This window comes from Molossus molossus, unplaced genomic scaffold (assembly GCF_014108415.1).
Source record: "Molossus molossus isolate mMolMol1 unplaced genomic scaffold, mMolMol1.p scaffold_m16_p_20, whole genome shotgun sequence".
NCBI classification, from domain to species: Eukaryota; Metazoa; Chordata; class Mammalia; order Chiroptera; family Molossidae; genus Molossus; species Molossus molossus.
In genome coordinates, this window is record NW_023425356.1 from 52,216,062 (window position 1) to 52,238,284 (window position 22,223).

The 22,223-nt window shown below is 60.5% G+C and overlaps 1 protein-coding gene across 1 annotated transcript; it reads left to right on the plus strand.

Moving 5' to 3' along the window:
* Nucleotides 1-6,677: 6,677 nt before the first annotated feature.
* On the plus strand, nt 6,678-21,550 carry GPA33 (glycoprotein A33). The gene is made up of 7 exons (XM_036272011.1): nt 6,678-6,711; nt 11,156-11,310; nt 11,868-12,084; nt 15,677-15,829; nt 20,271-20,390; nt 20,918-21,038; nt 21,421-21,550. The coding sequence occupies exons 1-7, from the start codon at nt 6,678-6,680 to the stop codon at nt 21,548-21,550; spliced, it is 930 nt and encodes a 309-aa protein (XP_036127904.1).
* The last annotated feature ends 673 nt before the right edge of the window (nt 21,551-22,223 follow it).

Below are 22,223 nucleotides of genomic sequence, written 5' to 3' on the forward strand. Positions count from 1 at the left end.
CCTCCAGAGCCCTCCCCACTCACCCCTCAGTGAGGCGGATGGCAACCTGGGCAATAGAACAACTCCATGAGGTTCATAGACTTCAAATAAGCCCATAAGCCACCCTGCACCTCGACACCACCTCCCACCATCACTATGATCACAGCAAAGCCCAACACCCAATAATGCATCCCCGATCCCACACATCCCATGATTGCCAATCCACCCATCCACCCACTCATCCATCCATCCATCCACCCACCCATCCACCCGCATCCACCCACCCATCCATCCACCCACCCACCCACCCACCCATCCACCCATCCATCCACCCATCCATCCACCCACCCATCCACCCGCATCCACCCACCCATCCATCCATCCATCCACCCACCCACCCACCTCCATCTGCCCATTCGTAGGTGTCTGCTGAGCACCCACTACGTGTCAGACGCTGTACTTGACCAAAGTCAGCAATTACACCACCCCAGTCTTAAATGGCCTTCCTTCCTGGCCAGGTGGAGCAGGCCTGAGGCACAGTGCCATAAAAATCGGCTGAAGACACGAATGAGCTCACAGTTCATTAGGAGGCATGAGACCAGGTCGAAAATAACTCGGGAGGAAGGCAGGCAGTGGGTGTCCTCAGGGAGCTCCCGAGTGCGGTGCGCTGGAAGGAGGGACACAGCCCTCCGGCCGAAGGCGGCGGAACCGTCACAGAAGGGTCCTGGCTCAGCTGGCCATCGTAGGACACGGAACAGCAGATCCGGCGGAAGGAATCCCGGAGGGGTCGGCCCGGACAAAGTCCTGAGCAGGAGTGTGTGAGCCCCGGGCCTGAGAGATGCCTGCTGGGCCAGGCACGGGTTACACACGTTGGCCCCTCTGGGAGGCCGGCTGTGGTTGAGAACAAATACCGGAAAACTTAGACCAAATGGCTGCGGAAGGCACCGATGAGCAGGTGACTGGGAGACAGAACGGGGAGAGGTGCTCGTACACTGTATTTCCTCTTGAATGTTGACTTCTGTATGTATTCAGAGGAGTAACTGTTAAATAGAATGTCTGTGGGCAGAAGGGAGGGCCCACCCGCTGCCCAGACCTCACCACACCGGGCACAGGGTGGGTTTCAATAAGTATCTTCGTAAAGAGGTGAATTCCCACCCTGGCTCGTTTGGCTTCGTGGTTGGAGTGTCGGCCTGCAGACCAATGCGCCTCGGGTTCCATTCCGGTCCAGGGCATGTATTTGGGTTGCAGTTTGGTCCCCAGCCCCGGTCGGGTCATGCGGGAGGCGGCCAGTCCATGGGTCCCTCTCACATCGATGTTTTTCTCTCTCTCTCTCCCCCTCCCTCCCGCTCTACCTGAAGATAAATGGAGAAATACCTTGGGCGAGGATTAAAATAAAACAAATGAGTGAATTCCCTAGGGAGTCCTCCTAAGATGAGTTATTAAGTGAGGCATGAGCCTGTTGACTCAAATACAAAAACATGCCACAGTGGGCGGCAGCACGCCTCTGTCTGAGGCCAAGGAATAGCGATCCGGGCGCTCCGACGGAGGCAGCGGCCCACACGGCTGCCGACGGGGCGAAGGCGACGGGTTCTGAGGAGAAAGGAGGGGACAGCGGCCTCGCTCGAAGGAAGGCGTTGTCATGGGTGCAGATAATTCTCAGCAATCTCTCCATGTTCCGTCCCCTCGTCATCGTGCCTGCTTTCTCGTTCCCTTTGCAGACAGCTCTTCAGGACAGCGTTGCCCTGGGCCCGTCCAGAGGTTCTGTGCCCTGTTTTCATCGGCCAGATGTTGGAGGCACGGGGTGTGCGCGGCGGTTCCCCTGGGACGGCAGCTCCAGCGACGGTTAAAGCGGCTCCGTTGATGTTAGTTTTACTCACAGTGGGAACAGGGCAGGAAGGGTCAGGGAGGGACTGCAGGTGGCATCATCCAGGGCCAGGCTCACGGTGACAGCCCCAGCAAAGGGCAGGTAGGAGGAGAGGAGGGGACGGGAAGACAGGGTGCTACCGCAATGAGAGGCGACCGGCAAGGGGGGGACCACGCAGGAGGAGAGAGGACTGTGCCCTCAGGCACCACCCCGGATGAGGAGAGGGTGGCATCTGGACTGAGGTGGTCGACCAGAAGCCAGAAAACCACTCACCAGCCAGGTGCCCTTGGAGAACTCACCTGGCTTCTCTGAGCCGCAGATCCCGTTGGTGATACACAATATCCCAATGCCCACCTCCCAACCCGGTTCTGACCACCCGTCTAAAGAGAAGCCCTTCCCTGGCCCATTTCTTCACGTTGATGACCAGCCACCCCGTTGGTTTGGGACTGAGAGGTTCCGGGACCGTGGGACTTTCTGCTTTGAAACCGGGACAGTTCCAAGCAAACTGAAGACCGGGGGTCACGGTTTCCCAAGGCTGTGTTTGTTGGCAGGTGAACTGTCGACCAGACGGTCAGCCCTCCGAGGGGACAGGCTCCCGTCTTCCTGTGACGTCTCCAGCCTGGGCTGGGGCTGGGACATGGGGAGGGAACGAGAGGGACAGGTCATACTGTGCCTTGCGGTGGCTCAGAGTGAGGACAACACCCTTCATTTACAGGTGCCGGCCTCTTCTCAGAGATCATTTCCCTTTTTATTACGAGGCGGCAACTTCCTGTCTATGGAGGAGAAGCCCACGCCTGGGTGGGAAGCCCAGGACTTTGTACACCTGTCGAACGGGGAAGAGGCAGGTCAAGGAGAAGGTGGGCAGGGTCCCGCGGGGGCCTTTGGTGGAGGAGGTGGAGCTCTAGACAGTGCCATTGGTGAGCTCACCTGCCAGTCAGGTGTGGGGCGGGGGTGGGGGGCCAGGCTGAGCTGGGGTGGCCAGGAAGAGGAAATGACAAGAAACTCTGGGCCAGGCCGAGGCCGTGGTAGTTCCAAGGAGCCAGCCCGGACCTGTGTGGGTGCCTCAGTTTCCGGCTGGGCTTGAGGCCCCGAGGCAGCAAGACCATGGTGGGGAGGCTGCAGCCAGTTCTGTGGGTGCTCTGTGCGGGTGAGTAGGCCCCTTCCCCGTCCAGTGCCCGGGGGGGGCGAGGCCCTGGGACACAGTTGTGCTCCTGCCGGGCAGAAGGTCAAGTTCCATTGTTCGGGTGGCAGGTTCTGGTCCAGAAACCGGAATCGGATGGTTTTTCATCGTCATATTAGCAAATAAAATTCCAGCCCACCTCTGGGGAGAAGGATGTGTGACTTCTCACAGACCATACAAGCTGATCCCAAAGCAGAGCAGCGGGGCAGACCCAGGGTCGGATGTGTGTGGAGCTGGGTCTGTCCTGGCGACCCCAGGACGTGCGGATCTGGACATGTTCACCGCTCACAACCGGAGGAAAAGGCAACGGTGTCAACGTCTGTGCCACATGAGGGGAAACCGAGGCAGAAGCCACGTTAGCTTGCCCAATGTCATTCCCAGAGCAAGGGAAGACTCAACCCCTCGACGACAGCAAAAACTAGACGGACCTTTTCCAAAGGCCCAAGCTCCTCGGTCACCTCTCCTCTGCTCATGGGAAACTCGGAAGACAGGCACCCCCACAAAACAGAATTCATGCACCGCTGATACCCTGCTGAATCCAAGTCAAGCATCCATGGCCAAGAGCAGTGTGGGACGTGCGGCGATCTCCGGTTAGGACGGCAGGCGCGGCGTCGAGGTCCTGCGAGTGGCTGGAAGGAGGGGGGGGGTCCCTGAGAGGGGGCTGGGAACTTCAGGAGTGGGTTTCGTTCCGTGAATCTGACACCACTGAGAAATCCCATCAGCCTGCCACTTAGAAGCTACTGCAGGCTCTAGGGATGGGGAAGAACGGAGGGAGATGCAGTTGCCGTGGGAAACGGAGGAGTTCCTGGCGTTAGGATGTGGAGCCTGGGGGTTCCCCTAGTGATGGACCAGAGGTCAGCTGCCAGCTGGGACCGACAAGCCCAGGGCCCCTGGCCTGCTCAGGACGGGCCACCCAGACCCCACCTTCCCCACCTCCCAACTCCTGGTCTGGGTCGAGGCTTGGAAATAGATCTGGAAAAGACCGATTCGAGTCCTGGCCGGTTTGGCTCAGCAGTTAGAACGTCGGCTGCGGACCAGAGAGTCCCGGGTTTGGTTCCCGCTAAGGGCACCTACCTCGGTTGTGGTTTGTCCCCGGCCCTGGTTGGGGTCGTGAGGGTGGCAGCCACTTGATGTGTCTGTCTCACATCGATGTTTCTCCCCACCCCCCCCCCACCCCCACTCTATCTGAAGACAAATGGAAAAGTATCCTCAGGTGAGGATTTTTTAAAAAGTAATAATAATAATAAAGAAAAACAATACTATGAGCCTGACAATTCTGAACAATGTCAGAGACAAGACTTCTCCCTCCAGGCTTCCCCGCCACCCCTCTCCTTAGCCGCCCAGCGCGGGGCTACGCAGCTCACCCCGATACCCTCCATCGCCGCCTGAGAGACGGATCCTCTCCGATGTGTGAAGTGCACACTGCTCCCCCAGAGGTGTAGGGGACAGTCGCCGGTCCCCGGGGCCAATCCTCCGCTGGTGGCTTTCGACTCAGTTCTGTGCTGTCTGCCAGTCCCTGGAGCTGGGGTGTTCATCATCTGATAGTCAGAGTGTGGGGGTGTACCTGGAACATGAACAGAAACGAAGTAGGGGCAGGGCAGGGCCCCCACTGGCCACATCGGCAGCCCTGTGACTTCAGAACTGTCTTGTAGGAGAGTCTTGGGGGCCGCGGGGAGCAGGTCCAAGCTGCCCTGATGGAACCGAGGGCTTGGCTGGGACGTGTACTTGGGGCTACAGGGGGAGGCTCAAGGATATCACACCGGGGGCTCACACCCCCAAACCACCACTGTGTCCGTTTCTGGAATGTGCCCTACCGTCTCCCCGGCCCTGACCTCCACCACTCACCCCTCCTCCCTTTTTGTCTTCATCCTCCAACATCAGCTCGAAGGGCCCTTCCTCAGGACAACCTCTCCCCATCCCCTACCCTGGTTCCGTCTTGTCCTCGAACGTGTGACACTTGTTACCACGGAGGCTTATTCGCACGTATCTGTGGTTAGTTACTACCGTGTGGCTGATGCAGAGGACCTGCCACGCGTGTGGCCACTGCCGGACCACGGGGCCTGGACCCCGGCGCTGAGCCACCTGCCGGACGCAGGGAGGAAGGAGGACCTGCCCCGAAACCTGAGCGCTTCCCAGGCCTCCTCCCCCGCCTGCTTCTCCAGGCTGAGCCCGCTTCTCTCCAAGCCCCACGATTCTCACCTGCTTCCATCAAAATGTACCCTCCGGAGTCTGTCTGGGGTTCCGTGGACAAGACGGACAGTTTGGGGAAATGGATTTGTCCTGCAGGTTAAAGAACGAGAGGGTCTGCCCTGCCCCCCAATGCCACCGGCATCTCAGTGGGAGCGTCAGCGCCGGCCCTTGGGGGTGCCAGTTTCAGGACCGTGTGGAGACACCTATGGGGAAGCACTGGACTTGGAGGTGAGGTCAGGTGGCCCCTAACCTTGGTAGTATCCGGATTTTGTCTCTTCTCTGCCTGCTGATCCTGGCTTGGTTCCCAGGTCACCTGCCCAAGGTACCGACTGCCACACCTGGGGCCCACTTCCTTCCTGAGGTGCCCCCTCCCCTCGGCCACCCAGCGCCCTCTGAGCTGCTTTCCTGCTTCCTGCCCTGGTGAGTCAGGGATGCCATAAACACCTGGCAGAGCACGGCAACCGACAGACACTCCACCCAGGCCGGTCAGAGGCCACTGGGGGCAGGCATGGGTGCGGAGGGCAGGGCCCCCTCCAGCTTGCTGCCCCACACACGGGCACAGGTGACACCTGCTGTGACCTCCTGCCCGCCCAGAGGTCTTTTCCCATCTGCCCCTCCTCGGGAGCTCCTGCCCTGCACCTCGGAGTCCGCTCTGGTCTCTCATCCTCCGCCCCCGTGGGGACCACAGAGCCCTCCCGGAGACGCCTGTGGCTCTGTGGCCCCAGCTGGCTCCTCCCCTGCCACAGGCCACCTGCTTGACCCACAGACTGGAGCCCGAGTTCTGGCTCCAGGGGCACCGCGTGGAACCAGAATGCCCTGAGAAGGAACCCCAAATGGCCCCCGATCCCAGAATCCAGAGACAGCTGTCACTCATCCTGCACTTGGGTCTATTTGCTTCTGGAATCTGCTTTCTCTCTGCGACGACAGGGGAGCGGGTACAGCCATGTAGACGGTGTCGCATCCTGATTCAGTCGCTTGTGAACGGAACCCCCTGGGGGCTAGTTCAAGACCAGCCCCCTCGAGAAGCCTTTCCCCCACCATCCTGGTCCCACACAGCCCATCCGGCCCCCACACTTTGCTCCTTAACACCTGCCGTTGAACCACTCAATCAACAGGTCGTGTTAGCACCCAGCTCCGTGCAGACCCCTTGGGGTGCGAAGGAGCATGCATCTGGTGAGGGGAGGAGGCCTGCACCCAACCCACCTCACCCACGTGAGAGCAGCGTGGGGGGGACAGATGCCTGCCTGAGGGGTTTTCAAAGAGCCAGCCAAGAAAACGAAAACACGAACTCGGAAAGACATCTGCATCTGTGTCCCCGGCAGCACTGTTCCCGGGAACCGAGACGGGGAAGCAGCACAGGTGGCCGTCTATGGACAAAGGGATAACGAAGATGTGGGCATACACACAATGGAATATTACTCAGCCATGAAAAAGAATAAGACCTTACCATTTGTGACAACAGGGATGGACTTCGAGGGCACTATGCTGAGTGACACAAGTCAGACAAAGACAAAGACGGCATGATTTCACTTACATGTGAAATCTAAAACTAACAACTCCCCCTCCCCAAACAAAACCAGTCTCACAGAATCAGAGATCAAACCGATGTTGCCAGATGGAAGGGAGTGGGGGTCGTGGAAAGGAGAAGGATTCCCCGTCAATGATACTGTGATAACTTTGTGCCATGACGGATGGGTACCAGACCCAGTGTGGTGACCACCTCGTGAGGTGTATGGATTCTGAATCACTACATTGTGCACCTAAACTAACGTAATATCGTGTTCCACCTATACTGAAAGAAAGAGAGGAAGGGAGGGAGGGAGGAAGGAAAGCCGGCACAGTAAGGCTGGGATGTTCCGGTGGGTTCTGAGAGGACGCGGGCGAGCAGGCCTGTGACCGGTTGCCCAGAGCCTGGCACTATACAAGGCCATGGGGAAAATCACTGAACTGATCAACATTTGTGGAATCCTAAGGTCCATGCTGAACAAAAAGTTTAACAAACATTCGATTTCTAACCTCCCTCCTCCCCCGGTGCCAGCTGGACAGCCTACAGAGGCCATTGATGGGGGGTGGGGGAAACCCCACCTGTAGGCATGAAGCACCCCCCCAGCGACCAGCACTTTCTCAACCCCAGAGCCCGTGTCTGGTCCTGGGGCTCCCCTCTGGCCTCCAGCGCCTGCCTCCTCCCTGCCTGAGCCATGGCTTCTCCAAGCAGATGGATTTTCCTAAGCGGGGCACGACCGCCGGGTCCCCAGGGCCCCATAATGTGCTGTGCGCCTCCAGCAGCCAGGCCATCAAGCATTTCATTACCCTCCGCGGATGTATTACTTTCCCGTGAGCTCTCAAGAGACAGTTTATCATCTTCTTAACAAACCTTAATTATTTACAAGCAATCATCGGGGCTTCAAGCGCGGTCTCCACGCCCCACCCGATTAAGGAGGTTAACTGACCTCCCGGGCTCCACCTGGGGCACTTCAAGGACTTGGCTTCGCCTCGCCGGGGCTCCTTGGGGCTCCTTGATTCCATTTTTGTGTGCGTGTGGCATTTTCTAGCCACCTGCGGGATAGGGACTTCAACCAGGTGTCTCTGGCTGTGGGTCCTGTCCAGGTTGTAAGGTTGAATTCCTGGGACTCATTCATGGGCTGTGACACAGGACTTACCAGAGCCGATGCCGTGCGGAGGCACTTGGTGGAGCCCCGGGGACCTGCAGATGAAGAAGGCAGATCCCACCCCGCCGGTGTGGCTCCGTGGTTGGAGCATCGACCTGTGGACCAAAGAGTCACAGGTTCGATTCTGGTCAAGGGCACGTACCTCGGTTGCGGTTCATCCCCGGACCTGGTCAAGGTCGAGCGGGAGGCAACCAGTCCATGTGTCTCACATCAGTGTTTCTCTCTCTCCCCCACTCTGTCTGAAAATAAATGGAAAAAATATCCTCAGGTGAGGATTTAAAAAAAAAAGAAAGGAAACACCACCTGGCAGAGGAGAAAGACATGAAAACACAGAAGGCCGGTCCCTGCTACGTGCCAGGGACAGTGTGTGCACACTGAATGCGCTCAGCGCTCACCGCAGCCTTGTGCGACCGCACACCCTCATTTTAAATGTGCTACTTACTGATCTTGAGAGAGAGAGAGAGAAACATCGACTTGCTGTTCTACTGACTGGTGCATTCATTGGTTGATTCTCATATGTACCCTGACCAGGGATCGAACCCACAACCTTGGTGTATGGGGACGATGCTGTCAGCATCTGAGCACCCAGCCAGGGCTCCTCATTTCACAGTTGAGGAAACTGAGGCACAGAGGAGTTAGTTAAGTTGCCCAGGTGACACGGCTGGCAAGTCAGAATGAGGTGCCAGCCCGGGCAGCGGGGCCAGCGTGTGCCCTGGGCCACCCTCCCGCGTGGTGTGGCATACCCTCACGAGAGAGGAGCTCAGGAGGCAGGTGACCGCGGCTCATGGGAGGCCCGAGAACAGGCACCAGCCCTGCTGGGGAGAGCCTGGATGTGCCTCCGGGACACCTTCGCGCTCAGAACATCTCCCTCTGCGCAGGACTCCAGCGGGGGCAGAGTTTCCTTCCTTCCTTATGGGGAAGCACCTGAGGCTGCAAGTGTAGCCCTGCCCCCGGGAAGGGTAGCCCCGCCCTGGGGAGGGTAGCCCCCACCTAGGAAGGGTAGCCCCGCCCTGGGGAGAGTAGCCCCGCCCTGGGGAGGGTAGCCCCCACCTGGGGAGGGTAGCCCCGCCCTGGGGAGGGTAGCCCCGCCCCGGGAAGGGTAGCCCCACCCCCGGGGAGGGTAGCCCCCACCTGGGAAGGGTAGCCCCCACCTGGGAAGGGTAGCCCCGCCCCGGGAAGGGTAGCCCCGCCCCGGGGAGAGTAGCCCCGCCCTGGGGAGGGTAGCCCCCACCTGGGAAGGGTAGCCCCCACCTGGGGAGGGTAGCACCACCCCCGGGAAGGGTAGCCCCGCCCTGGGGAGGGTAGCCCCGCCCCCGGGAAGGGTAGCCCCGCCCCCGGGGAGGGTAGCCCCCACCTGGGAAGGGTAGCCCCCACCTGGGAAGGGTAGCCCCGCCCCGGGGAGAGTAGCCCCGCCCTGGGGAGGGTAGCCCCCACCTGGGAAGGGTAGCCCCGCCCTGGGGAGAGTAGCCCCGCCCTGGGGAGGGTAGCCTCCACCTGGGAAGGGTAGCCCCGCCCTGGGATGGGTAGCCCCCACCTGGGAAGGGTAGCCCCACCCTGGGGAGGGTAGCTCCCACCTGGGAAGGGTAGCCCCGCCCTGGGGAGGGTAGCCCCCACCTGGGAAGGGTAGCCCCGCCCTGGGATGGGTAGCCCCCACCTGGGAAGGGTAGCCCCGCCCTGGGGAGGGTAGTCCCGCCCTGGGGAGGGTAGCCCCACCCCCAGGAAGGGCAGCCCCGCCCCGGGAAGGGCAGCCCCGCCCCGGGAAGGGTAGCCCCGCCCCCGGGAAGGGTAGCCCCGCCCTGGGGAGGGTAGCCCCCACCTGGGGAGGGTAGCCCCGCCCTGGGGAGGGTAGCCCTGCCCCCGGGGAGGGTAGCCCGGGCTGAACTAGCCCTGGACACCCGTGGTGAACCAGCCTCTCCCGTGGGTGCCCAGAGGAGCTCAGACTTGAGGAGGCGGGTGGAATATTCTGGAGCGTGGAGGACGCAGCTCCAGGGAGGCAAAGGACGAGGGGGCAGCAACCCCTGGGGCCGGCGGTCCTGGGCAACTGGGAGGAAGACGCCCAAGGCTGACATGTGCAAGGAAGGGGGAAGGAGGGGGCTGGAAGGCTCTGGAAATCTCTAGCATTTCTCCCCTTCCTAGTTTCTGATCAGCTGGGGCTCCTCCACTGAGCAGGGGTGCAAGGATCACACAGAGAAGACCAGGTGGGAGGGCTGCAAACCCTGAGCCAGTGGGGAGAGGGGGAAGGACCTGAGCGTCTTCCGGCGGGAGGTGGGAAGCGGGGGGACAAACGTCGAAGCCTCCACAACTGTGATACCAGTGACGTCAGAACAGGGGCGCCGGCCAGGTCAGTGGGAGGGGGATTGCCCAGGAGGACCCCAGGAGGGCTGTGGCATGAGGTTCTTAGACTGGGATAGGTCCTCAGCAGCAGGAAGGAACAGGTTAGGTGCCTCGGGGCCCAGGACCCGCCTTCAGGGGTCCTCCTTGGGTTCACACATGGGGTCCAAATAGTGTGACCCGTGACCCCCTTTTCCACAAGCTCTTTCTCGTCCGTTCCTTTCCATCTTCCCCTCATAAATCTATCAGCGCAGAATGATTCTAACTCGCTGTCTAATGATCTCTAACGCGGATCTATTCCCAAGGGCAACGCCTGGCACCTGCTCTTCCTCCCTGGGAGTCTGCCCAGGGTGCTGGTGGGTGGTGACCGTGTGCGATTCACTGTCATACCCAAGGGGGTGCCTCAGAACAGACTCGGGGGCGGGACACTGGACGTGGGTCAACCGGACCAAAGGACGCGTGGTATCTAACCGTCACTGGGCGCTGGTTACGGGAGCCACCGTTCTGCGCAAAGTCCACGCTCACGTCACTCCTGCCACGACCCGGGTGTCGAGCGAGGACACGACGAGAGCTGAAGGGAACTAACTTCTCGGGGTCACGCCGCGGTGAGCGAAGGAACTCCCTTCGACGCATTTGAACCTCCTCGGATGGCCACGGAGAAGCTGTGCTCAGGGTGGAGGCGCAGACACGGGACCCGAGGACCCGAGGGAAGGGCCGGTTCTGAGCCCGAAGAGCGGGGACGGGACAGGGTGGGCGGAGGAGCTGGGCTGAGGCCCCGGCCAGGCTGCTGCAGCGTGGGGGGCCGAGTCGCCGGCGGGTCCCTCAGGGTGGGCGCATCCGCGGTGGGTGCAGGAGGGTGTCCCTGGGCACCCGCAGAGGTCCTCTGGCCAGAGCGGGGTGCCCACGGCCCTCACGCCTCCCCCACTCCCGCCTTCTTTGCAGTCTGGGGGACTGTGACGGCCATCTCGGTGAAAACCCCGTCGGAAGTCCTTCGGGCCGCCAGAGGAAGGAGCGTCACCCTGCCTTGCACGTACGAGACTTCTGCCCCCGACCGGCAAGGGTTTATCCAGTGGGACAAGCTTCGGTGGAGCCAAACGGTAAGGGTCCTGGGAAAGCCGGCGTCGGGGGAGCGGGCCAGGGAGGACGCGGCAGAATCGGGGTCAGCGTGGAGGCGGAGCTGGTCACAGCCAGGCCCGTGTCCTGTTTAATAAGGGGTGAGGGTGTCGGTGAATAAAGCGCCCCCAAAGGCAAGAACCAAGTAAAGGGAGCAGCTCGGAAGCCAAGGGTGACTGCCTGGCACGGTGCCTGGCACATAGTAGGTGCTCATTAAATACTGGCCGTCCGAACAAGTGAGAACAGACAGTGGGCTGAGAAGGGACAAGTGAGAGAAGCGACAGATGCCGGAGGTCAGAGGAGGCGAACGGGCTGGCATCTGAGGACACGCCCTGTCCACACGCTCCCGCCGTGGGAACAGCCCGCCTGCCCTGGTCTTTCCCTGGTGTTGTGAAATGTATGTAAACATCGTCAGACGGTGCCACCCATGACAGCTGTTGGTTCTGAGGGCTGGTGGCCGAGGGTGGGCAGCACCGACCGGAGAAAGCGCCATGCCAGGGCCTGAGGGTGAAGACCACATGGCCTATCTCCCTCCTCCCAGGAAAAGGTGCTCATCTGGCAGTTTTTGACCCAAAGCTACATCTACGGCGACCTGTATAAGAACCGCGTCAACATATCGAGCAGGGCGGAGCAGTCCGATGCGTCCATCACCATTGGCCAGCTGACCATGGACGACAACGGCACCTACGAGTGCTCGGTCTCCCTGCTCACCGACCTGGATGGCACCTCCAAGGCCCGCGTCCGCCTCCTGGTCCTCGGTGAGTGTCCCCACCTCCCTCCTGGGCGTAGGGAGCAGGTGCGCAGGGAGGGGCGCGTGGAGGACAGGGCCTGTCTCGGGCAGGGGCGCAGCGCCTCCCCTCAGAGCTGAAGAGTGTTCTGAGTTCTCCAGGACTGGGGCGCTCCCGGGGCAGAGGACAAGGCCCATTTGGAGTGGCCCTTGGGGGTCAGCCTGGAGATCCTGTCCATGCACACACCTCTCCTCTTTTTTTTTTTTTAATGATTTACTGATTTTTTTTTGAGAGAGAGGGAAAGAGAGAGAGAAACATCGATGTGAGAGAGACATCAATTGGCTGCCTCCCGCATGAGGCACCCCTACTGGGGGTCAAGCCCGTAACCCGGACGTGTGCCCTGACTGGGACTCAAACCGGGACTCAAACCGGGACCTCAGTCCATGGGACAGTCCACTGAGCCACACCGGCCGGCCTCCTCTTTTGTTTTAAATCCTCACCCGAGGGTATATTCACTGATTTTCAGAGAGAGTAAAACCTCAATGAGTTGCCTCCCACAGAGATCCGGAGCAGGGACCAAACCCACAGCCAGGTATGTGCCCTGACCAGGAATCGAACCCACAACCTTTTGGGTGTACAGGACAAAGCTCCAACAGCTGAGCCACCGGGCTGGGAAAACACCTCTCCTTGTTTTCATGCCAAACTTACTCCGCGGAAGGAAAGAGAAAGTCCAGGTGCCGCTAAGACCTCCAACCACATCCCAGCGCCTGCGTCCTCCCTGCGGGAATGCGGCTCCGGCAGAAACCCCCGCACACCAGCGCCCACACCCACACCCTTCGGCCAGGCTCCGCTGCCTGGGAAATCCGCCCGAGAGGCCGTTCTTCTCACACGACTTCTTATTGGCGTTTAGTCTCGGGAAAATCTGAACAGCCACCTACATTCGTACCTCCATTCTGCAGATGAGGCCCAGAGAAAGGCAGCACCGGACTCAAAGTCCGAGTCGCTGGGAAGCGTTGCTGAGCACCGGCCCCGTGGCCACCCGAGAAAGCGGCATAGGGCTTCTTCTGTCCGCTCTCCCGTCCACCCACGCGGCAGCCTCAGTCCAAACGCACATGACCGAGTAGCTGTGTTAGTGATTCTCGCCTCTCTAACAAAACTAGTTTTTTTTCTTTCCCCCCCCGGCTTGTTTGACTCAGCAGTTAGAGCATCGGCCTGCGGACCAAAGAGTCATGGGTTCGATTCCGCTCAAGGGCATGTACCTCGGTTGTGGTTCAGTCTCCGGCCCTGGTCAGGGTGGTGCAGGAGGCAACCAATTGATGTCTCTCTCTCTCCCTCTCTCCCCACCCCCCACTCTGAAGATAAAATGGAAAAATATACTTGGGTGAGGATTTAAAAAAATACTAATTTTTTAACAATAAGAAACTGACAAGGAAAAGCACGCCCCTGTATCGGGAGGTGGTGTACGTGTTCTCTCCCAGCCCCGGGCACGTGGGCATCTGGGAGCTCACTGAGGGTACAGCTAACGGCCGGAGCGTCACCCGCCATGCACAGGACACTCCCGCTGTGCCTGCCCCCATCCGCTTGCCCTGTCCCTGCGCTGCTGGCTCAGGCGCCTCCAACCGGACCTGTTGGAAATGACACCCAGCAGGGCCTGGCGTGTGCAGGGCTCTTCACGTATGTGCATTAGCACCTGGAGGGAGGCTCCCAGCCAAGAGAAGGAGCATTTTCTCCAGTTTCTCTCCTGCCCTCCCCCAGCCCCCTTCCCCCAGCAGAGTCCCCCGCTTCCCGCCTGGTCTCCCTCTGCCTGACTCTGTCTCCTATTGGCCCCCTTTAAACAACTCCTGTGTTCCCAAGGAGCCAGCTGGGGAAGGTGACGGCCCCCCTGCCAAGTGTGACTGTCCCCACCAGGGCTGCTGCATTTTAGTTAACTTGCTGGGTGAGGGGGACACACTTCATCTGAGGTTATGGGACTCGGCGAAACTCATGTTTTGCTTTAAAAAGAGTGAGCGAGCCTTGGCCGGTTTGGCTCAGCGGTTGGAGCATCAGCCTGCAGTCCAGAGAAACCCGGGTTCAGTTCCCGCTAAGGGCACGTACCTCGGTTGCAGTTTGTGCCCGGCCCTGGTTGTCATGAAAGAGCCACGTGATGTGTCCCTCTCTCTCTCTCTTCCTCTCTCCCCCTCCCACTCTATCTGAACAGAAAATGGAAAAATGTCCCCGAGTGAGGATAAAAAAATAGTAAATAAATAAATAATAAAAAAGAGCGAGAGAAATCACTTTATACTACACATTAGGAAATCCAGCAATTTCTTTTAAAAAAAATAAAATTCTATTTCCAAATGGCTCTCCTGCAGGGCTGTTTTTTCCGCGGAAGGGCTTTAACTGTGCAGCACCGGCCACTCGGGCTGGGTGACCGCAGGACCAGGCAGGGCAGCAGTCCTGACCCCGGAGGGGAGGCCACCGGCCTCTGGCGCCCTCTGGTGCCCTCAGAGGGAGTCGCAGGCTCTGCAGAGGCCTGAAGCCTAGGCTTCCCCTGACCCCCTCCCCATCACTGCGTCCAAAAAGGTATTCAGGTGGCATCTACCTCCTGTCTGGAAGGACCAGCCGGGGGAGATCCGAGATCTCTGGGGGTCCTTCCGGTCACAGCCTGTGTCGTGACAGTCTCTGTCCCTTGTCCGTGCCTTCCCTGTCCCAGAGCCTCGCCTCCTGCTTGCTCGTGACCCCTTGAACACAGGGACTCCTCACTATGTGTCATGCACACAGTAGGTGCCCCATAAGGTCCCCAGAAGTGTCATGCACACAGTAGGTGCCCCATAAGGTTTGCGACACGAGCCACACCACATGGTTGTGTCCACAGGGCTGAGCGGAAGGCCCAGGGGAGGTCGGCAGGAGTTCTGGGGACCAGCTCAGGCGTGAGTTGCAGGGGTCCTCCGATCCTCGTCCCCCCAGCACACACCTCTGCTGCTCCCGGGGTCCCCCTTTCCCCCAGCCGCTCAGGACAGCTGCATGTTATCAGCAGAGCAGGGGAAGAGGGCAATGCTTACCCCGCAGCGAACATTCTGGGCACGTTGAATGAAGGGCTGGAGACGGGGCAGCCTCCGTTTGCCCAGGACCAGGCAAACCGCAACCAGTCTTACGTGACCTGCGAGCTAAGAATGGTTTCTACATTTCTAAAGGGTTATTTATAAAGAAGCAATGACAGAGGTCGTGATGTGGCCCTTTACAGAAAAAGTCTGCTGCTCCCTCATGTGACAGGTGGGGGGCCCTGGGGGCTCAGGCTGGCCTGAAATAGCACAGCTGCATCGCTGGAGGGCGGACCTACGGCTGGTGGGGAGACCCTTGGACCTGGGTTCAGAAGGACCCTTGCCAAGCCCCCTGCTGGGCCTCCGCCTCCCCATCTAGATGAGGGTGACACTCTGCCAGCCATCGGGTGCTCCCCATGGCACAGGCTGCCTCTGTGACGGGGCCAGGCCGCTGGGGCGGTGTTTCGGCTGCGCTGACCGAGTGTTATGTCTCACCTCTAGGCTGTGAATTCCTCTGCCTGTGAGCGTGCGTTTGGGGCGGGAGGTGGCTGTCACCAAGCCCCGCCTGATTCCTGATCTCTCTGGCCCCTCTCCCCACACAGTACCACCCTCCAAACCGGAGTGCGGCATCAAGGGCGAGACCGTGATTGGGAACGACATCCAGCTGACCTGCCAGTCAAGGGAGGGCTCCCCGGCCCCTCAGTACAGCTGGAAGAGCTTCAACCTGCTGAACCAGGAGCGGAAAGTCCCGCCAGGTAACCACACCAAGGTGCGGCTGATTGGCAGGCTGCCCAGAGCCCCCGAGGGCTGATCAGGGGTGCATCTGCACAGCTGTCTTGGGTCGTCGCCCTGTGCACCATTCTGTCCCAACAGTACCTACCTACCTACCCCATAGTGACTTCACGTGGAGCCCTAGCGACACGCAGGACAGGCTGACTGTGCCCTTGCGCCCAGCACGCGGTCCTCCCCAACACGCGTGCTCGTAGCCACTGTGTGGAAGCCCTCGCTGGGAGCTCAGCTTTGATGACGATCGTGGCCTACGGTCTACACCCGAGGCCCCAAGTCCAACGCTGGGGCTCCACTCAGGGTGGGGGCTGCCTGTTCCCCCGCCAGGCCGGTCCGTCTCAGGCCCCCTGAACCCCACCTCCCCGAACGTGCCCCCTTTATGGCCGCACACCACCGGACCAGGGCCGCTGTGAGGGCCCCACTCTCGAGGACTCAGGGACAGGATGGGAGTTTCACCGACGGTTGCCAGGAGACTGGCTTTGTCCTGGGCAGCTGGGTATTTGACCTTTAGGTCAGGAAACACACTGAAGGAAAAAAAACTATATAAATATCCCGTCATCATCATGGAGCCCACTGGCGTGGGAACACCCTGGCCTGGTGCCCACTGCTGCCGGGCAGCTGCAGCCAGCTCCCGGGGACGGAGACGAGGCGGAGAGGGGCCTGGGCCTGGTGGGCGGCGGGGCTGGGGAGGGCAGGGAGGAGCCAGGTCGGCGGTGAGCCCGGCCGCGTGGGTGCCGCTGGGGCTTCTGTCAAACCAGGACGCACCTGTCACTTCGCCCGTCACTCGTTTGGGGGCAAAACAAGAACTTCTTAAAAGTCAAAGACTTGCCGGAGGACACCCGGGCTGACGTGAAATAGATGTGTCGTGGGCGTCAACAAGCTTCCGGCTTGGGTCCCCCATGTCTGGCCGGCAGGCTGGTGTTGGGCGTGTCTGGACTTCCTGCTGACCCCACCTGGCCACCCTCCGCTGCCCCGATGGCCTCCCCTCTGGCTGTGAACAGTGACTGCGGCAATGGTCACCAGGTGTGCCATGGACACTGGCTGGTCTGCCCTTCCTGGTAGCAAAGTGTGTCCAGTGGGGTCGAATGTGACAATAATTTACACCCAGTGGCACTGTGACCCAGAGGACACACAGGAGGTCAAAGAGGGTCTCTTCAGGGGCACTGGAGCTGGCATACAGCATGGTGGCAGAGAGCAGGGCATGTGCTCGGACCCTGGCTCGGCCACTGTTCGCTGTGTGACTTTGGTGAGTGGCTCAGCCTCTCTGTGCTGCAGTTTCTGCATAAAACATGGGCATGAAACTAGACTTGACTGCACAGGGTTGTGAAGATTAGATGAAAGCACACAGGATGCTCTTCTGTGAGCTGATCCTTGAGGATGGGCAGGCTCGGGGACAGGGGACAGCACGGGCACCGGGAGCGTTGGGGGTGGCTGGGGAGCAGGGTGTGTGCGCCTGTGGCAGGGCAGGAACAGCGGGGACAGCGCCATGAGCAGCGCTGAGAGATGGTGAGGGGCCTGGGCACTGGGTGGGGGGCTGCCTGGGCCCAGAGGCCACCAGCTTCTTCTGAGGTGCACCCTGGGCAGGCACCCCACTCGCGGTTCTCCTGCGTCCATCAGGAAGGAGCCCGCTGGCCGGCACAGGCAGACCTTCGTTTCTGCAGGAATCCGAGACGGCAGGGGCCCGAGGGCACAGAGGGGTTACAGGGAATGAGTCCACCCACCTGCTCTGGTGAAGCTTCGCCCAGCCTGGGTTAACATTTGCTCACGGTCAGACTCGGGACCTGAGAGTGACAGGAAAGGGTGGTTAACGGTAAGGACAGCCAGAGGGTGTACGTGGTGCGTGGGGTGCACCACCCTGCCTCGCAGAGCCCTCGAGGGCCTATCCTGCCTGCTTCCTCCAGGGCCAGGACAAACCCATCTCTGACTTTTAAAGCATTTCGGTCCCCAGTGGAGAGCAGGGTCCCTCCTGCACCGGAAGACAGAAATCCCCCATTAGAGATTGCTTCCTTTGACTAAGCAGTCGGTGGGACCAAGCCAGCAGTGAGAACAGGGAATCTGGACCCAGTGCACAAGGTTCAAGTCCTGACTTCCCCATTAGCTGCAAGTCACTCGGCGCCTCTCGGACCCGTAGCAGTTTCACCTAAACGCCGGGGAGATCATTACCCCGCCCTCCCGAAGGTGGTGGAGGATGAGAGGAGAGTCTGTGTGTGCTCTTGCGGAACATCCCCTGTAAACCGGAGCTTCCTGCACGGAAGGAGTGGGCCCTGGGGTATCGAGGAGGGGGCGGGGCGGTGCTGGGGACTAGAGCACTAGGAGGAGGTTCTGCAGGGTGAGCGCGGCCTGCTCCCAGCAGCCAGGGAGGATCCTGAAGGCCAGAGGTAGCAGCCCGAACTTACTGACAAGCCACGGGACTGGGACAGCAAAGTTAAGTGTTGTCAAGTGACGTCAGTGTCCGGGAACCCGGGCTCCTCCGCAGGGAACTCTCTCCAGCTGGAGCAGAGGACACGTGGGAGCCGTGGTCCCTGCGTTTCCCACAGAGACCACAAGGTGTCACCACTGCAGCAGAAACACTGATTTTCGGAACTATTGGGTCCCTTCCAGAAAAAGGGGTTTGGAAGTAACTTAGCTTCACTGAGCCTCAGTTTCTTTATTTCTAAACGTCCACCACGTACGTGAGCATTTAACTTGTTGAAGCCACAGCTACCCCTGTGGGGTGGGACTGCTAACCGCGGCCCCCCTGAATCCAGGGGGTGGCCCCAGAAGTCAAAGCATGTCTGGGGGGCACCTGGTCCGCGCCGGGCAGCTTCCAATGCCCCGTTTGCGTGAGGAGCTGGGGGGGACGGGCTGACGGGGTAGGAAGCCCCACGCCCCGCGCCCTGAACCAGCCTGCCCTCCATCGACACGCTCACCTCAGAGCAGACCCGTCTCCCGGCTGCAGCAGTGGCAATCTGATAAGGGCTCCCCGCCCCCGAGGTACGGCCAGGGTCCGAGAGCATCTCCCATTCGTTTAGAAAAGGAGGCCACTGTACCATCACCACCCAGTGCTCGTTAGCGTATTAGAAATTCTGAGAGTTCTGTCGTTAAAAAATTCATTTAACCCTAACGCTGATTTCTGAACCCGCTCTGGTCACGGACTCTTTTCGGTAGGATGTATTCATGTCGCATGTGAGCGGCATTCCCGAGAGCACCCCGAGGGTCTTAGGGAGCGTGGGCGCCCAGAGAACACGGCTGGGCGTCCAGGGAAGGGGGTGGAGAAGGTGCACACGGAGCGGCTGGAAGAACGTACCTGCTCCACCAGCCGTCACTTCTAGCCGCATTGTTCTCTCCGTTCCTACAGGGGCTGTCCCTGACCCCGGGGAGCTGCGACTCCCATCCTGTAAACTCCAGTAGCACTCCATGTGATCACCGCCGTGACCACTGGGCCACGTCTCTTCCCTCGCAGACTGGGCACCCGCCACCTTGTTTAGAGCCGAGGGGATGAGCATGTGTTTTCCGGATCAGACGGAAGTGAAATAATTATTTTATGTCACGTATAAATTCTTTTTTTTTTTTTTTATCCTCACCCGAGGATATTTTTCCATTTTTTGTACAGATAGAGTGGGAAGGAGAGAGAGGAAGGGAGAGAGAGATAGAAACATCGACGTGAAGGGACACATCGAGTGGCTGCCACCCGCACGACCAACCAGGGCCAGGGACAAACTGCAACCGAAGTACATGCCCTTAGCGGGAACCGAACCCGGGTCTCTCCAGACCGCAGGCCGATGCTCTAACCACTGAGCCAAACTGGCCAGGGCACGTATAAATTCTTATAGCGAGTAGGTGACAACTCTCTTTGGAGAAATTGCAAAACCGATGTTGAGAAGCGGGCACTTGTTAATGAAGACTACGGGCTGCCCCTGCAGTGTGACCTGGGTGGTGGCTGGTCCTCCGGATGGCGTGCAAGCACCTGGTGGCAGCAGGGATCCCGGGAGGCTTCTCCTGCCGCAGAGGAGAGGACAAAGGTCTCTTAAACCTTCTCTCAAAACCGCGGTTGCAACAGAGCCAGTCTGAGGATGGGACATATACCTACACCTGCGCCGAGCTCCCCTTTTCCAGGCGGGGGTCCCAGGGCACAGCGCCAGCAGGACGGTTGCTCACGAGGACACTGGGGCCACCCCCTGGATTCAGGGGGCCCGGGGTTAGCAGTCCCACCCCACAGGGGTAGCTGTGGCTTCAACAAGTTAAATGCTCACGTAAGTGGTGGACGTTCAGAAATAAAGAAACTGAGGCTCAGTGAAGCTAAGTTACTTCCAGTCACATGATCAGTACCTAGCGCACCTGCCGGGCCTCAGGCCAGCAGCCCAGGTGGGTCCCCTCCAGTTTCCACGCCGCCGTGGTGCCCTCTCCTCACCTGGTGGTCTTCCTTCCCAGGCACCGGGCAGACCCTGACGCTGAGGAACATCTCCACGGACACGTCGGGTTTCTACATCTGCACCTCCAGCAACGAGGTGGGGACGGAGTCCTGCAACATCACCGTGACTGTCCGACCGCGTAAGAGCAGCTGAGTGTGGAGGGAGGCTGGGGGGACGGAGAGGTGGGATGAATCAGCAGCCTCCTTTGGGTGCCGCTGGCCGGGTGGCGGGGTGACCAGGTGCCCTGTGCGTGGCTCCCGCTGCCTGGAGGTCAGTCCAGTTCCCTCGCTCCTTTGGAAGCAGCACCCAGGACGCTGGCATCTGCCGGCCTGCTCAGGCAGCGGGCAGGGCAGTGACCGGGGCCAGCTGCACAGTCCTCGGGGGTGGGACACTCCCCAACTCAGGGGTACGCTGGAGCAGGAACCGCCTGACCAACAGCAGAGGACTTTTCCGGGGCCGGAGGAGCCCGGGGCGTAGCGGGAGCAAAGGCCTGGGCCCTCGGTCCCTGTGTGCGTCTCCAGGCCCGACGATGTTCCGGCCCGGCTGGTGGCTGGTCTCGTTCCCACCAGGCCTCACCTTCCACGTAACGCGCTGTCCCGGGGGTGGCTCCCTGCTCACAGGGGTGGGATTCTTGGGGCCGGGAGGCTCAGCTGTCTCTCCCCGCAGCCTCCATGAACGTGGCCCTGTACGCGGGCATCGCGGGTGGTGCTGTGGCGGCCCTCATCCTCGTCAGTGTCCTTGTCTACTGCTGCTGCTGCCGGGAGAAGGGCGAGGACGAGACCAGGCCGTGAGCGTCGGGGCAGCCTGGTGGCACGGGGCTGGGCCCACTGGGAAGACTGTCCCCGCTCTCCACCCCGGGGACAGCTGCCACTTTTATCAGCGTGTCCTGAAGTGGCATCGCGGCCCCAGACTTGACCCGAGGACCTCGGACCTCAGGGCTTCCTGTGGATGCCAGGGCCCAACGTGGCTGGGCCTTTGTCACCAGCGGGTCCCTCCTGCTCCGTAATGCCCTCAGTTCATGAGTGGAACCAGTCTGGGCCACTTCCTGTCCTCTGAGCCCCGCCCTTCAGCCCAGGGTCCAGCCAGATGGGTGGGGACGGCGGTCAGGAGGGGCACGGGGCACGGGGCCGCTCCCTGGGCCAACCTTCCCTCTGCCCTCATTGCCACAGGAGTCGGTCCATCTACCGGGAGCCTCCGGAGCAGCTGAGGCGACTGTCCAGAGGGCAGGAAGAGGAGGATGACGCCAATCACGGAGACCAGGGGAGCGACGGTCGCCAGTCCCCTGACTACGCTGTCTGAGGGTGACCGGGGCCTGTGGCTGGATGGGGGAGGTCAGGGGTTCGTGGCTGCCGGGGACCAGGCCGCAGCCCCCACCTTCCTCAGAGTTGTGGGACAGGGGGGCTGCCCACTCACGGTGTGCTCAGCACCAGGGCAGCGCCTGGCGGAGGGTCAGCACACAGCACATTTCTGCCGAATGACCGAAAGGCCCCCCTGTTATTATCCAACTGAAGTGCAAACTCCGGGGCCCACTTGGCCCGCCCTCAGGCTCCCGTCCAGTACCAGCACCAATCCCTGCACATTCAGACACTCCCGGCGAGGGCCACCTCCACCCCGCTGCCCCTGCCGCATGGCTGCCCACGCAGTGCCCATCTCTGCCTGCCACGTCCCAGCTGTCCCTGCAGGCCCATCTGGAACCCCTGTGAATTCCGTAACCTGTCGAGTTCCCACCCCCATCACCGGCCCAGGTCACAGCTGTCCCCGCAGGCCCATCTGGAACCCCTGTGAATTCTGTAACCTGTCGAGTTCCCACCCCCATCACTGGCCCAGGTCACGGCTGTCCCTGCAGGCCCATCTGGAACCCCTGTGAATTCCGTAACCTGTCGAGTTCCCACCCCCATCACCGGCCCAGGTCACGGCTGTCCCCGCAGGCCCATCTGGAATCCCTGTGAATTCCGTAACCCGTCGAGTTCCC